The 15,962-nt window shown below is 40.0% G+C and overlaps 1 protein-coding gene across 17 annotated transcripts in view; it reads left to right on the top strand.

Annotated features, from left to right (window-relative positions):
- The window catches only part of ELAVL2 (ELAV like RNA binding protein 2), a 161,473-nt gene that overhangs the window by 112,863 nt on the left and 32,648 nt on the right, over positions 1-15,962 (top strand). For all 17 annotated transcript variants that reach the window (XM_073345519.1, XM_073345517.1, XM_073345520.1 and 14 more), the window contains one exon: positions 10,935-11,038. In XM_073345519.1, coding sequence (XP_073201620.1) covers positions 10,935-11,038 — 104 coding nt within the window. The remainder of the gene's footprint in view (positions 1-10,934; positions 11,039-15,962) is intronic.

The following is a 15,962-nucleotide window of genomic DNA, read 5'->3' as shown; positions in this document are numbered from 1 at the left end:
CTTGACTTGCATGGCAGATACCATCCATCTGTCCCACCTAAGGCTGCCCATTTACCCTCTGAATACTGGTCAGAGAGCACACCATTTCACACACAAGCCAGCTGTCAAGTTTTTTTCCAAGTGCACCTTGAAGATACTGGCCACAATCTGCTAATATCTAGCACAAGACATGCCTGAGATCTCCTAATGGATGACCTAGATCAAAGGATGAGTGTAAGCAAGAGAATCTTACAGACCAAAAAAACAAACAACCCTATTACTATATAAGTCTGCTTTTGTGTAAATGTCGTTCTTTTTACAATTAGTGGGGTCTTCCACCAATATGTGTACCATCAGCAAAGCTGAGGGGACAGTGTCAAGATCAGTGTTGAAGAATTTCAGATTTTGACCTTTATTTTAAAGGTTTCAACTCTGTATTGAGAGAAATGCAAAACTATATGTAGTAGCTTGCCTTCATATGCTCTTGGCTTGTCCTTCTCACAGTATTTTATCTGGAAAATAGCATCGGCTCCAAAACTCTTAGCTTTTCTTGACGTTTAGTAAAAGCAAAACTTTCAATGTAAAATAAACATTTGCGTGATGGATGGCAAAAAGATGTATTAATATTCACTGGAGATCTTGATTGAAGGCAAATATTCTGGACTGGCTGGCATGTCTTCAAGGAGTAATTCTATTAGAAAAGACAACTTGCAAAGCTAGAGGAAAAGCAGCAGAATTCTAACTGATTTGAGACTTGCTGCTTCTCTTTATAACTTAACTCCAGGTTTTCAGACCTAGACTTCCTGCTTTTTCATACTCTGTATTTTTTTAAAAAAAATCTTAGTTTTAGAAACATAACTAAAGAGCTACATGTTTAAAATATAAACTCCCCAAATTGTTGCGTTTTTATGCATGTTTTTTTAAAAGGCTTTTTAAGTTCAGTTCGTACTGATCTTGTTCTATAGTGATTATTTTTTAGTTTTGTTTCATTAGTTTGAATAGTCTCACATTTTTCAAAAAAAGAAAAGGAGTACTTGTGGCACCTTAGAGACTAACCAATTTATTTGAGCATAAGCTTTCGTGAGCTACAGCTCACTTCATCGGATGCATACTGTGGAAACTGCAGCAGACATTATATACACACAGAGAGTGGTCAGTTTGGATGAGCTATTGCCAGCAGGAGAGTGAGTTTGTGTGTGTGGTTTTTGGAGGGGGGTGAGAGAACCTGGATTTGTGCAGGAAATGGCCCACCTTGATTATCATGCACATTGTGAAGACAGTTGTCACTTTGGATGGGCTATTACCAGCAGGAGAGTGAGTTTGTGTGTGTGTGTGAGGGGGGGGGGTGGAGGGTGAGAAAACCTGGATTTGTGCTGGAAATGGCCCAACTTGATGATCACTTTAGATAAGCTATTACCAGCAGGACAGTGGGGTGGGAGGAGGTATTGTTTCATGATCTCTGTGTGTGTATATAATGTCTGCTGCAGTTTCCACGGTATGCATCCGATGAAGTGAGCTGTAGCTCACGAAAGCTCATGCTCAAATAAATTGGTTAGTCTCTAAGGTGCCACAAGTACTCCTTTTCTTTTTGCAAATACAGACTAACACGGCTGTTACTCTGAAACCTGTCACATTTTTCAGTCTTCAGAATGTCTGTTTTTACAACTGAAACGGTCTAATCTTTTACTTCAAGTTAGGTTTTTAAATAGGTAATGAGTTTTATCTGGTTATTAAGCAAGGTAGTTCTAGATGTATAGGCTTTTTGGAGTTGCTTCACTGTAAAAGGGGGTGTGGGTGTGTATGGTGGGTGATTATAGGGTGGGTGGGTGTGTGTGTGTTATATTTTCAGAGTTAGATGGGATTATTTTTGTTTTCCTGTGGGCACTACTGCTCTGCTGTTTTAGGTCACACATTTTTCTTCTCTCCTCCTCATGCCAGAACACAGACAGGCTTTTGTTAGCTTGCTTTACTGTTAGCTATCCACTTCTAGAAGCTGGACCTGTACAGTATTTGAACACAGTTAATAAAATTAATAAAACTTTTAAAAAATCACTTCATTTTTAAGACTGTCCATGTCTTAAACCATTGTAATGGAATGGTTTCATCAATGTCATCTTTCTCTTCTAAGAGTTGATGACACAAAGCCAAAAGAGGAACCTGCTTCTCGAACAGGCTTTTAGCTGTTAATGAGATCATGAACTCCTTTCGGATAAATCAAATCCTGAAAGGAAAGTAGTAAATCACATCTACCATGCAACTAGTTTAAAATCATAAGCCATTAGTTTACTTTTGTGTAGTAAAAAGTTGCACTTTTAAAATACCTAAATACTTTTTGAAAGGGGTTTAAAAGCTTGGTTAACTAAAACAATTGGAATTTTTTTTGTTCTGTTTTTCAGGAAATAAGTGATGACCTTAAATTTTCAATTGTTTGGTTTGTGTGTCTTATAGAAATGTTTAGAAATTCCAGATGAGACATAACATGAGCTAATTACTCAGTGTAGCTAAATGGTGATTCTTATTAATGAATTCCAAAATGTTGTGTTCAGTCCTTGTGTAGGAAATTCCTTTGTAGAACTCGACAGACATCCCTCTCCAGAATGGATCTGATGAGACGTTTGCAGTCAGTGTACTGAAAGTGCAAGTCCCTGCACTTATCTTTTCTCTGCACTTAATCCCCTAACGAGCATCCCCTTCATGCATCATGCTTTGTCAAAGCAGTGGAAAACATTAGTTTATCCCAGCCTTTTTCAGATGCCCCCACTTGGAGCTTTAAGAATCCTTCTTTCAAACCTCTCCCTCAAGGTGCAATAAAGAGAAATAATACTTAAACACAGCCATCAAATTTATACCAACATACACTGCAGTTCACACAAATGCTTGGGCCTATGCATTTGATCCAGATATAGGGGCCAGAGAGTTCATGGAGACATGATCTTTGCCTGGGTCGGAAATGACACTTTCTGACTGTAGGGAGTGAAATGCCTTGGAAGATCTGTAGGTAAATTTCTTCCAAGCAACTGCTAGTTCTTGGGTTGAAACATAGTCAGTAACAGAACTGTGTACAGTAGCTCCCTGATCCAACGTACACCTTCACCGTGCATTTATAAACTGAACTTTCCTGAGCTTGTGTCTTTTTGGCAGAAGGGTACTCCATCCTGTGGTAATTGCATACCTCTTTACTTAATCTTTCCTCAGTCATAGCCCAGTCTCTTTCCACTCATTGTTTGTAAATAATATGTAAAAATAAGGGTGGTTTTAGACTCTATTGAGGCTGACTGTTTCCCATGCGGTTAAGAGTCCAGCAGATGTCCTGGTAAAGCACTTGTTAATTTTCTTTTTTTTTTTTTTTTTTCAAGAAAGAAATGGCTACTGACCTGAAGCTCTTTGTATCACTCTGGGTCTTTGAAAACCAATAGTCCATATCCCTGAACTATCCTTTTCTTAGCTCTGTGTGTATGTGTGAGGCTATTTAGTGTGTACATTACATGGTAGCTATGTTAATAATCTTCGCTTTAGAACATCTCCTACGTCCATGATCAGCCACTGGTTGATGGTTCTAGTTGTCTCAAAAGACTACAAGGAAGGGATCCAACCCATGCATAAGGTCTGTGGACGTGTCTTAGAAGAAAAATTGATAAACAAGACTAACTTCTATATCAAGAAGCTCATTAGAGAGGTGAAGTAACGTACTTGTGTGTGTGTACACATATATAACCACATAACCACTCATCTTTATCTGCTGTAGCAGTTTACAGGGAATTCTTAACTGTCCCATTGAAATGCTCTTGCTCTGAAGAAATTGGGTCAGATGTGTCCCAATATAGGTATGAGATCAGAGGCAAAAAATAGAAATTTACATCTGGGGAGTGTAAAACATGGCAGGAGACATTATGAAACAGATTCTATGGGAAGAAACCTGCACATCTGTCTATCAGGAGATGGTTGACGTCAGTTTGCTGTGCAATATGGCTGGGGGTGGCGAGGAAGGCCTGTTCAGTATTAGTGGTTTACAAGTAGTATCTGTCTAGTCAGTTGCTTTGTGGCTTTGCTGACATAATGAATTAAGTTCTGGGCACTGCATTTCTGGAAAACCTGACAAATTGGAGGGAGTTTAGAGATGAGCAATAAAAATGATAGAGGGCTACTGAGATTAACTTTCAAGAAGAGTTCAATAGCAAAATATGTAGAGCATGTCCAAGTGATTTTGGCCTTGGCTTCAGTACCATTTTCTTAATCTCCTATAATGTATTACTGCTTGTGGCAGCAACAGGTACTGGTTTAAATATGTGGTGGTTAGAAACTCTTTACTTAGAACAGGTCTGCATGAATACAGTGGCTCTAAAAATGCCAAGGGCTGATCAGTGGGTGAATCAGTGCAGGTAAAGGTCTAAGGGAGGGCATTACCTTGCAGATATTTTGAAGGGTGCAAACACTATTGATTTTGAGTTTCTAAAATATAATTATAGGAGCCCATCCGGTGATTTAAACTTGCACATAAATAACCAAGGAAAAGGTGGCATTGAGCTTAGTTAAAAGGGGTTAATTGGGATTTAGTATGAATTGAGGGAAAACTTGAGGCTGAATATCAGAGGAAAAAACTTCAGGTAAGATGTATTGGATAAGGGAATCAGTGCCCTGTTTATTTGCACACTTAAAACTTGACAAGCCAAAACTCTAGCAAGTGTATATACTAGGGGCAATCTTACAGTGGCAGATGGAGACTCTAGAAAACCGAATATTCACATCATGAAGGTAGGTGCTGTCTGTCTGATATGCTTGTTCTGTGCAGGCCAGTGTAAGTACATACGAGGGTTCAAGAGAAGATTTTCGAGGTTTTAGAAACATGCCATGAAGCCTCTTTTAGAGGCTAATGGATTTAGATGAATACCCTGAAAAGAATACTATCTTTACTTTTTTCTGTAAACTATAAACACTTTGGGTAATGATATGGTAATAAATTGAAATGGTCTTTCCCCCTACCTCCATTTCACAGGGAGGTTTTCCTGAAGAAATAAACCATGGTCAAATGAAGTGAGTTGGTTAGTAAATGCTTTCCAGTGCTCAGTAATTCAGCAGGGGTTCTTGGGACAAATTTTTTGGTGGCTTCTGCGTGTGGCCACCAACTCTTGCTGGTGGCCGCTCTCGCACTTCTTCCTAAAATACTTAATTAGCTTTAGGAAAAACAAATAAATAGGCACATATACACATCCAAATCATTGTAATTTTATTTATTGTTAGCTGGTAAGTCTGTTGTGAAAAGTGATATTAACAAGCGTACAAGTATCACTTTTCACAGCAGATTTACTTAGTCCTGTCAAGCCTGGGGACAAATTAAGCCCTGGATTGTGGGTGAGCGTCCTATAAATATGCGGTAGAGTGTAATGGTACATTTTATTTTCTGTTACCATCCTGCTGATTTATTTAGCTGGGGCAGAACTAGACATAAAATCTGGATGTTGCTAAACAATGAGTAAATATCTTACGACTTTTACACCACTTCCTCACTTTCATTAAAAAAAAAATTCCATGTACCTGAACCCCCATCCTCCCTCCTCCCCCCGCCCCCCCCCCAAAAAAAACAAAAAACAACCCTGGCTGGGCCTAGCATTTTGAATTTGACCATTTATTAGTTTCAATAAAATAACTAAAAGATGCATAGCATCTACAAGAGCAATATAGCCGTCACCCCCAGCAGGGGAAGCAGTTCTTGCCAAAAGCAGCCAAAGAATCATTTAACATTTAAGTTTGTAGAGGTCTTCCCTAGAATCCCATTACTTCTATTGAAAAACTTCTAAGTTCTGTCCCTAGAAAAAAAGGAAAAAGCTTTCTGTTATCTGTTCACAATGATTTATTCTACCTTCACCTATATTGCTTTTAGTTTAAATGGGAGAATTTTAAGAATGGAAAACCTGCATCCTTGTGTCACCTGTGCCATTGACTACTAAACTTCTCTGTGGATGGCATCCCACTGGGAAACCTCCCCGTTTTCCCACATTGGTTAGTAGAGGGCTTGTGAGTCTCCTGTAGCCATGTCTGCAGTACTTAAATAGGTGTCCTTTATAATCAGCATTTATGAGACAACTTTGCCATGATAAAGCTGGTTCATTTGGGGTTTTCTCTTTATAACTACAGAATTGGTACTTGCATGATTTTAAAAGGAGAAAAACCCTTCATATTACACACTCAAGGTGGAATAGTGGATCTCTTGCAAATGCACATTAGTGCATATAAGTTATGCGTCTATTGATCACAGATGGAAGTTACATAATGGAAATGTCGCAGTGCAATTTGAAATTCCATGGGCACTAAGTCTCTAGTGGCTTCCTGTGCAGTCCGTATTTAAGATGATGAAGCACTTCCTTAGGTGCGTGGTCCTACTGAAAGCAGTGAGACTCCTTGTCACTTGGCATGAGTAAGTGCTTACCAAAACACAGGGGGTGCTGTTGGTCCCTATATGATTAGGTTTTTAAATGGCAAAATGAATCTCCTGGATGTTTGCCACTTATATCTGATGTTCCGTTTTATTTATGTGAACAGCTATTATAAGCTTAAATGTGCACCTACAATTGAAAATAAAAAAAAATCCCAAATGAATAGGCTTTTCCTAAGTCTTTTTAAATATGCAAGTCACCTAGAGTGCATGAAAAGTCCCATACCGACAGGCAGTAAACTGAATAAGTATGACATTGGCACAATGAATAGGTCTCCTGCAGACTGCTTCTCCCAGCTGCCTGAACCCTCATGCAGAGGGACCACTTCAGCAGGAGAGTATCTTTGTCTTTGCCTCTCTTCAATAAGGATGCAGATTTGTGACACTATTTTTTTTTTAATTTTGAAGATTAAACACTCAAAATGCAAAGGGAGCAAATCAGTAGTTGGTTGGCTTAAGAAGCACCTAGTTCTGGCTATCTGCTTTTCTCCATCCCTAAAAGGGAATGTCAGTTGGGTATCAGCAGCTGCAGAGGGAAAGACGCATCCTACTGTGCAAAAGTGGCACCAGTCTGAGTAAACCCAGTCCGCTGTCTGATCCTGCTATGCGTTAGTCAGCAATATACATGATAGGTCGCACACAGGGCTGTGCTGCTCTTTCTCCGCATGTGAATGGTGCGCTTTGGGCGAGATAGGACTTCCTGATTTTGGTAACCTGTATAGGTTTATCACAGAATTGTGGACTGTTGTCCACAATTGGATGGAGTCTCTCAAGGGAGAGGGAGTCTAAATGCTAAATATTCTTCCTTGAAAATGGCTACTGTATGAACTTTGTGTGGTGATTCTTTTTAGTTATCAGTTGGGTTTTGGACTGAATTGGTTGTTATGGACAGCAGTCGTCTTGATATTAGGTCAGTTTTTGTCTGTTTCACCTATTTGTTGTTAGGATCAGCTGCAGTTCTTCATAGCAAAGCTACCTTGAGGGTAACACTATGTCTGTATGAATTGGACAAGCATAGTTAATGTGAAGGACTTTGGTGTGATGCATATTGAACTTGAATGTATTACCTTTTATTTCGTAATGTGATTATTGCACACGTTCACACTGGCAAGCTACTGACTTATACATGCACAAACTGGAAAGAGTGATTCATTTTTACATAGTAATAATCAACGGATCTGTTTTCTGCATGGCTTGTCTATAAGATCTCAAGTTTGTGGGGGTGGCAATTAATCTGTAAGCTGAAAAATTTTATATGGAAGGTAAGAACCTCCCAATACTATTTTCAGTCACTTTTTTCTGAGTAGAATTGCATTAGTAGAAATCCACAGCTTCTCACCGTCCTTTCTAATCTTTCCCCACCATAGCTTTTGAAGTTCATTTAGTGACCAGTCCTCTGTATCATAACCTACTCTATTACCTGTTCACATGCCTCTCCCAATAGTCTAAGCCACTCCGTGGTTAGGCAGATGGAGAAATGAGACTTAGTTTATGTATAATGTGTCCGCCTTACTGGTACCTCCTCCGACATTTGTCTGTTTCACCTACTTGTTTCTATAAAATCCTCTGTGGTTCAGGGATGGCCTTTCTTGCTACTTGTTTCAACAGTGTCTAGCTCAGCAACATTCCTTTCGCCTCTAGGTGCTACAGTAATACAAATAGGTAGGGCCCTACCAAATTCACGGTCATGAAAAATACATCACGGACCGTGAAATCTAGTCTTCCTCGTGAAATCTGGCTATTGTTGGAGGTGAGGGGTCATGGTATTGTCACCCTTGCTGCTTTCAGAGCTGGGTGGCTGGAGAGAGGGGGCCCAGCTCTAAAGGCAGTGTCATGGTAGAAGTGAGGGTGGCATGGAATGGGGGGTCATTACTTTCGGGGGGACAGAGCTGGTCTTATGGGTGGGTGCCATGGGTGATGGCCCAGAGCACCATGGTCAATCCCCCCCTACACACAGCGCCACCCCAAAGCCTGTTAAACCCTAAGCACTGGACTCAGAGGCGGGGAGGGACAGGGCTGGGAGCACCCCAGCCGGGGGCTCCTACTGTGCACCGGGATCCAGCTGCTAGTCTTGGCTGGGCTGGGGAGGGATGGGACTATCCTTTCCCCCAACACAGGCTGTGCCCTGGGCCCAGTCAGATCCACCTCTGGGAACCTCTCCCGGTTGCAGGAAACTCTGCAATTCCTGGCTGGGAGCCCGGGTCTGAAGGGAGCACCACAGCCAGCAGTCGTGCAGAAGCCAGGGTAGCATGATACGGTACTACCATCCTGACTTCTGCACTGCGGCTGGCAGCGGTGCTGCCTTCAGGGGTGGGTGCCTGGCTAGCAGCTGCCGCTCTCCCGCCACCCAGCTCTAAAGGCAGTGCCACGGCCAGCTGCAGTGCAGAAGTAATAGCAACAATAGGCAACCAACCACCCCTCCCTCCTCCTCCCTTCCCCCCCCCCCCCCCCCCCCGCCCACGACCCCCTTTTGGGTTGGGACCCCTGCAGTTATGGCGTGAAATTTCAGATTTTTAAAATCCTGTGATTGTGAAACTTAGCAGAATGGACTGTGAATTTGATAAGGCCCTCCAAATAGGAATATCGGTTTCATATACACACTTTCACAAACAGTGCTTGTGGTGGGAGGGAGGAAGGACCCTCTAACAGCTTTTTCCACTCATTTCAGTACAGAAGAAATTCAACTTTTCAACCCTCCTTCCACCCCCTGATTAAAATCCACATATAATATACAAGAAGTCTCACATTTAGCTTTGGCATTTGCTCAGAGGCCATAACAAAATAATGCTTTTGAAGATGTCTGTTCGCATGTATAAACAAATCACTGCATGCTATCAATAGCTGGATTTTTTTTTAAAATTTTTTTTGTTGTTGTTGAGGCTGATTAACACTTTGGTAAGAAATTAGTGTTCAGGAATACCTTTTGTATTGATACAGACAGTGCTCTTCAGCTGTTAAGCCTATGTGTTTAGGAGCCTATTGAAATGCCAAGTGTGCTGTATTCGGAGATACTCTGGCTGTCAAACAGTGGCTTTCTAAAGGTTGGTAGGATGCTAACTGGATGGACCATTGTTAAACTGTACTATGAAGGATGAGAATTTTCTTAGAAAAGTCACTAAAAATTGTGTGGGTATTCTTTGGTTGTCCCATTGAAATGATTAGGATTTTTGCTGCTCTTTGGTCAATGCTGTATACAGACACATGTACGCTAATATGATATAGATCTCTAAGGTGTTCATATTGCTATAAAGTGAAATCTCAGAATATTTTAAAGAGGAATGCTATCTTCGTATTTTTGGCTAATATTCTGTCAGTGGGACTTGGGTACCTAGCACCTTTTGACAGTACCATCACCTGTGTGTCTACATGTAAATCCAGGTGCCTAATTTTAGGGATCCAAAGGTCAAAATTTTTACCTGGATGTTTAACCCTCATTTCCCTAGCTCTAAAACGAAACAGCTACCTTACAGCTTTGTTGAAAATTAGTGTTGGTAAAGCACTTTGAAGATTAAAAATAATATGCTTATTTGTTACGTTTTTATTAAACATAAGCTAGCAAGGTTTTCTTGTTCATAGTTGCTTATCTGCATGCATATAGATAAAATTCTCATTAAAAAAGCTACAGTCCTGGCAACTAACTTTCATGGTGGTATACTGTAGGATTTGAAGCTTCAAAAAGTTGGTCTGTAATTCCTCCTATACAGCTACGTAATGAGATACAATTCAGTTGTTAGAACTGGACTGTTCAGTGTTTCAAACCTTTTTGAAAATTCAGGAAAAGCCCATCTTTCCCATGTGTAATAGTCATTGTAGATGCCAAAAAACCCCAGTTGTCACATTTATGAAGATACCCTTAGCTGATGCTCAATTATATGCAGTATAGTAGCTTGAACATAGGTTAAAATGAGTCTTGAAGCAGTGCAATACTAGTTTAAAGACCTACCGCTCATACATTAAGTAAGTATCTGAAGAAGGTTAGCTTATGAAAAGGTTGCTTTCATAACTTTGTAAGTTATTGGTTTTTGTTCAGAATTTGGGATTTTCTAATTAATCCATTTGAAACATTTAAGCTTTTAAATGCTATAAAAGAATTTCATCACTGTTCCATAATTGAGCGTAGGAGAAAGTTGGTGATATGTCAAAATTCACAGTATTAATTTGTCTTTTAACCTTCTAGCAGCTCCTACATTTCCTCCTGCCTCTCAGTCTGATCATATTACTCCTAAGAATGTTTCAAATTCTTAATTAAACTGGGTATTGTGATTTCAGCACTAAACTTAAGACAGTCGATAGGAAGGTAGGAGAGCCAGTTACAAACATTAATGCTCTCTGGGAGAAGTGATAGGAGCAGTAAGCTATTGAATAATCAGTATGTCAGGCAGCCCTTTCTAGTATGTAGTATTTTTGTGCAGTATATTGGTGTAGGTCTTAAATACCTTAGTTCATTTATTGTAGTACTGCAGAACTAACTGTTTCTTTTCTTTTCTTTTTTTCTCGTCTCGTCTCTTTTTCTCTCTTAAATCAGGACAGAGCTTGGGTTATGGCTTTGTGAACTACATTGACCCCAAGGATGCTGAAAAGGCAATCAACACGCTGAACGGATTGAGACTTCAAACCAAAACAATAAAAGTATGTAGCGCTAATTATAGCGTGAGGAAAATTGTAGATTGAAGTCTTGCAACACTAATCACCACATTGTTCTTAGCCTAAGCTACAGGTGGAAAGGTTTCTGATATGGGCAACACAGCTAGTGGGGTTTATGCTCATAAACTACTGCCTTTAGTAACCAGGCATTAACATGAACAGAAGTTACTTAGACTGTGTGCCAGATTGTTTCCATATCAGATGTATGTCTGTTTACATTTTACCCAAGAAATGGATCCTCAAAATTGCATGTTTTTGAGGTTTCCCTCATTAGAATATATGCCATACTATATTTCTGAAAGGTTTTGTTGTTTGGAGAAATTATACCACTGCCATGTTTTTTCCTCTGTGCATTATGTATATTGCTTATGAAGACTTTTTTCAGTGGTGTGTCCCTGGGAAAACCTGTTTAAAATAAAATGTGCCGAAATGAATAAGGCCAGAGTAGTATGAAAAACCCTAGCACTGCAGTTAGACACCTGCAGCTGGCCTGTGCCACCTGACTCTGGCCTGAGCCTCAATGTTTACACTGCAGCTAAACATCCCCTTAGCCTGGGCCCCATTAGTCCAAATCAGCTGTCATGGGCCAGCCACGGGTTTTAACTACAATGTAGACATACCCTAAGAGTCCAACAACTCATAGCCAGCCTCCAGTTTTATTTTGGATTCAGTTTTTGCCCCAAGCCATAATACAATTTTACAGCCTTGTAAAGAACAGAAGTAATCTTGAGGAGCAATCTTCCCCTCCCCTGCATGTTATCCCTAAACCAGTTTATGGTGACACGTGTGTGCCTTCAGAGCTTAGGGGCAAAAATGAAGGAGAATGAAGCTAGCTGTCCTTTTATTCTTAAAGTTCAAGGGATCCTCTTGAACACTTTATTTTCATAGGTTTCAGAGTAGCAGCCGTGTTAGTCTGTATTCGCAAAAAGAAAAGGAGTACTAGTGGCACCTTAGAGACTAATCAATTTATTTGAACATAAGCTTTAGTGAAGTGAGCTGTAGCTCACGAAAGCTCATGCTCAAATAAATTGATTAGTCTCTAAGGTGCCACTAGTACTCCTTTTCTTTTTATTTTCATAGACTCCTACAAATGTAGGCTTGGAAGGATCTCAGTAGGTTTAGTCCAGTTCCCTGCACTGAGGCAGGACTAAGTATTACCTACATATATCCTTGACCAGTGTTTTTCTAACTGGTTCTTAAAAACCTCCAATCCACTGAGATTACACAGACTCCTTATGTGACTTGTTCCAGTGCTTAACTACCCTTAGAATTGGGAAGTTTTTCCTAATGTCTGACCTAAGTCTCTTGTGATGCAATATGACTCCATTTTTTCTTGTCCTCTCCTCAGTGGATAAGGAGAACAGTTTATCATCCTTCTCTTTATAATAGCCTTTTATGTACTTGAAGACTGTTATCGGGTCCTCCTTTCTCTTCTCTTCTCCATGCTAAACAAACCGAGGTTTTTTTGAGTCTTTCCTCATAGATCATATTTTCTAGGCCTTTAAGCTTCCTTCCTAACTTGCTCAGTCTCTATAAAATTATTTAAGTCAGAAGGATGCTAACATCCTAGAGTCTTCTGAGTAGTTTGGGCTTTAGAAGCCAAGGAACACAGGCTAAACAGGATAAGTTGTCAGGAAGTGTTTCATCTCTCAAGGATACTTTGTGACAGTAAAATATTGTTCATCCTTGTACTGGCTGACTATCTTCTATTCTTTGTATAGTGTCTAAAGGCAACTGTCATCCTGCTCACTATCATTCAGGTTAGAGACAATGGTGCTTTAGTTAATGACTTCAGAGCTCAGCTACCAAATGTAGTCTGTTCTGCCCTTTTGACTGAGGTCAGACTTGCTCCTTTGGACATGCAGTTTGCTTGTGAAAGGGCTTAAACGTAAAAGTGAATCTCGGACATTTAAAAAGGTGTTTGAGGCAAAGATATTGTTCCTGTGAAAAAGGCAGGGCATGTTTTCTCTAACCTGTAATATTTATTAAAATGAATAGTGATCCACAAATGTTATTGAATGTTGCTGTTCTGTATCCTGTTAAACACATCTGAGGAATGCTTAGCATGAAAGACACAGCTTTGTACCTTTGGCAGAGGTTTTGACTTTTGAAAGGATTTTTCTTGAACTGATCAAAAAGAGACAGGTAGGGGTGGGAAGGGAAGGGACGAATTTCCCAAGGAATTCGCTAATTGTTTAAAGATATTTTCCTTTTTATTTGACAATCTGGATTGTGTCCCTGAAGTAAAGGAACTTCTTTGTGGTCTGACAATTTTGTGGACTCTTTTTAAATGTGCTTTTTTTGTGTTTGTGGCACACCTCTTGTCCCAGTAAAACAGTTCTGCATAAAATGCTGTTGTCTTATTACTGCCTCGCTGGGTTGCGAGTCAGAAAGGTGACACATGGGGTGACTCAAGCCAGACATCCAAAATCAAAATGATCCCCCAAGGTTGTTGACAGTAAGTAACTTCAGTAAGTATGTATATTAGGGCTGTCAATCACAGTTAACACCTGTTACTGAAAACAAAATTAACGCTTTAATTTTAACACATTAATGTCATGAAGCCCCACCCCTGAGCTCCAGGCCCCCAGCCTATATTTGAAAATATAGGAAATATCCAAAAAATCTTTAAATAAATGGTATTCTATTATTTAACAGTGTGATTAAAATTGCCATTAATTTTTGTAATCGCTTGACAGCCCTAATATATATGGAATCCTCGTTCACCTTGCAGATAGTCATTGGGCAAACAAGTGAAGAGCAATGGAAAAGGAGATGTTACCAGGAGGGAAAGAGCAAAAACACAGTAAATGGAACACTGGTGTCTCATTCCCCACCGTCATGCACACAATACAGCCTATCTGTTAGTTAAACAAATGGTAGCATTGAGTTAAAAACTGTAAAAGTAGCCAACAACTGGATACTGAAGTTGAGAAACAAAAACATTTAGGCTTTATCATTAAGCTTGATCTTCCTTGAAATTTGTAAGGAGCATGTCTAGGCGTTTCTATAAACACATTCCAACTCAATAGGCCAAAATGTAGAGACCTTCTGTTGCACTTGTATGGATTTTTCCTTTTCTCCTTAGTTGTGCAAACTGAGTGCTGCTCATATCTTCCACATTAAAGGCTGAATTCTGTTGTTCTTGACTTCAGTGGGAGGTTCATATAATGGGGAGGAGGGGCAGCATTTGGCCCCAAGAAAGGAGTTTTGTACGTTTCCCTTCATAAGGATCTGTTGAAAGTCCTGCATCCCAGCTTGGCTGAGATGCTGATTTGCAAGGTTTTAGCTGTCCTCGGAGACAGCAAAGTTCTGTGATAGACCTATGTTTGGGCTTAGAGGGGAAGCATCTTTTCTTCCCTGACCTGCTCTTTGGAGTTCAGAGAGAGGTTTTAGTGACTTGCTACAGGGTTTCCTGTATGAGTCGTCATGGAAACTGATTTTTTTCCATATCGCTTCTAAAACTAAGGATATTTAATGTTTGGGGATTGATCAGGAGTTGCCTGCATTGGACACTTGCTTAACTCTCTCTTTGAAAATGGCAGAGCTTCTTCATGGTGGTAGGTATCCCATAATATTTTTGTCAGGGACCTGATGTTGTATGAGGCTCACAGCTGAGAACAGACAACCTAAGATAAGCTGCTTATGTCTTGATTTCTGAGTCACTAGATCAGTCCTGAACTAGTGACTCAGGCAAGCCCAGGCTCCATATCTACTGTAAATACGGATATGGGCTTAATCTTAAAGGCTTGTGTTGATACAGAATTCACATGTGGGTGAGGTTTGTCATCGTAAACCAGTTCTCTCTAAGCAGTGGCCAGCTAGGACCATAGCAGTCCTTTAAAGTTATACCAGAGTTATTTGTGACAGATCAGGACTTCATTCCATTCCTGTAAGTATGTGGTACTCTTAATACGAACACTTTTGAGCTGGCTAAAATTAGCAAGCCCAGACAAATTGGTCCTTAGAGCTATTGCTGGTTTCCCACATCAGCTAGAAAATAGCTCTTAGTTTTTACACACCACCTTCAAAGGGAAAGAATGGGGCCATCCCTCATTGTTTGACTCCCATAAATAAGGCTGCGATTAGAGCTGGGCACAGTATTGTGACACGAAGGGCCTGTTTGAATTTGCAAAACAGATGGGAAATGGCGGCTTTTTTGCTGAATATTTAATACTTGCAAAAGCTTTTTTTAATTTTTTTTTGTTTGCTTTTTTGTTGGCCTGAAATTGTCTACCTTGCAGTAGGTAAAACTGGAAAGCAGGTTTGGTGAAATGATAAAAACTTGTCAACTTTCACCACAAAGTGAAAGTAGTCCATTTCAGAGAGGAGTGTACCTACCACATGGCACTATGGATTGAGTACGGGATTGGGTATCCGTAACTTGTGGTTTCCATTCCCACCTCTAGCACTAGCCACCGTTAATACTGTAATCTTTAGGAGAGTCTACCACCACTGTTTTCGTGAAACAGAAGATGTGCTTGAAAATTTGCTCATACTACAACATGTGCAAAATCAGGCTGCCACTTTTACAAATGCAATTAAGTTGCCAACATTTAAAAAAATTGTAGGAATGATTTTATTAAAATACTTGCAAAATATTTTGCATCTGTTTTTTTCATTCATCTAATGTTTTCAGACCCAGTCCGGTAATCACAGCAGCTTATAAACTTGTGTTATGCTGCCCTGATTGTTTTAATTATTCATTTGACCTTTGGCAATAGGAAAAATCTACGTTTGTACTGTAGTAACATTTAGAGGCCCCAATCCAGGATCAGAGACCCACTCTGCTAGTGATCTTTTGTGATCTTGTGAGTCATTTTTCTTTTTTGGAAGACACTGCTGTTGGAACCCTTCCAGTGCTGAGTGAGTTATTGAATTGGAATAGAAAATGAGCTATCTAAAAATC

The sequence above is a fragment of the Lepidochelys kempii genome, chromosome 5 (assembly GCF_965140265.1).
Source record: "Lepidochelys kempii isolate rLepKem1 chromosome 5, rLepKem1.hap2, whole genome shotgun sequence".
Classification (NCBI taxonomy): Eukaryota; Metazoa; Chordata; order Testudines; family Cheloniidae; genus Lepidochelys; species Lepidochelys kempii.
The sequence above is the reverse complement of the archived record's forward strand: the minus strand, read 5'-3'. Positions and strand labels throughout refer to the sequence as shown.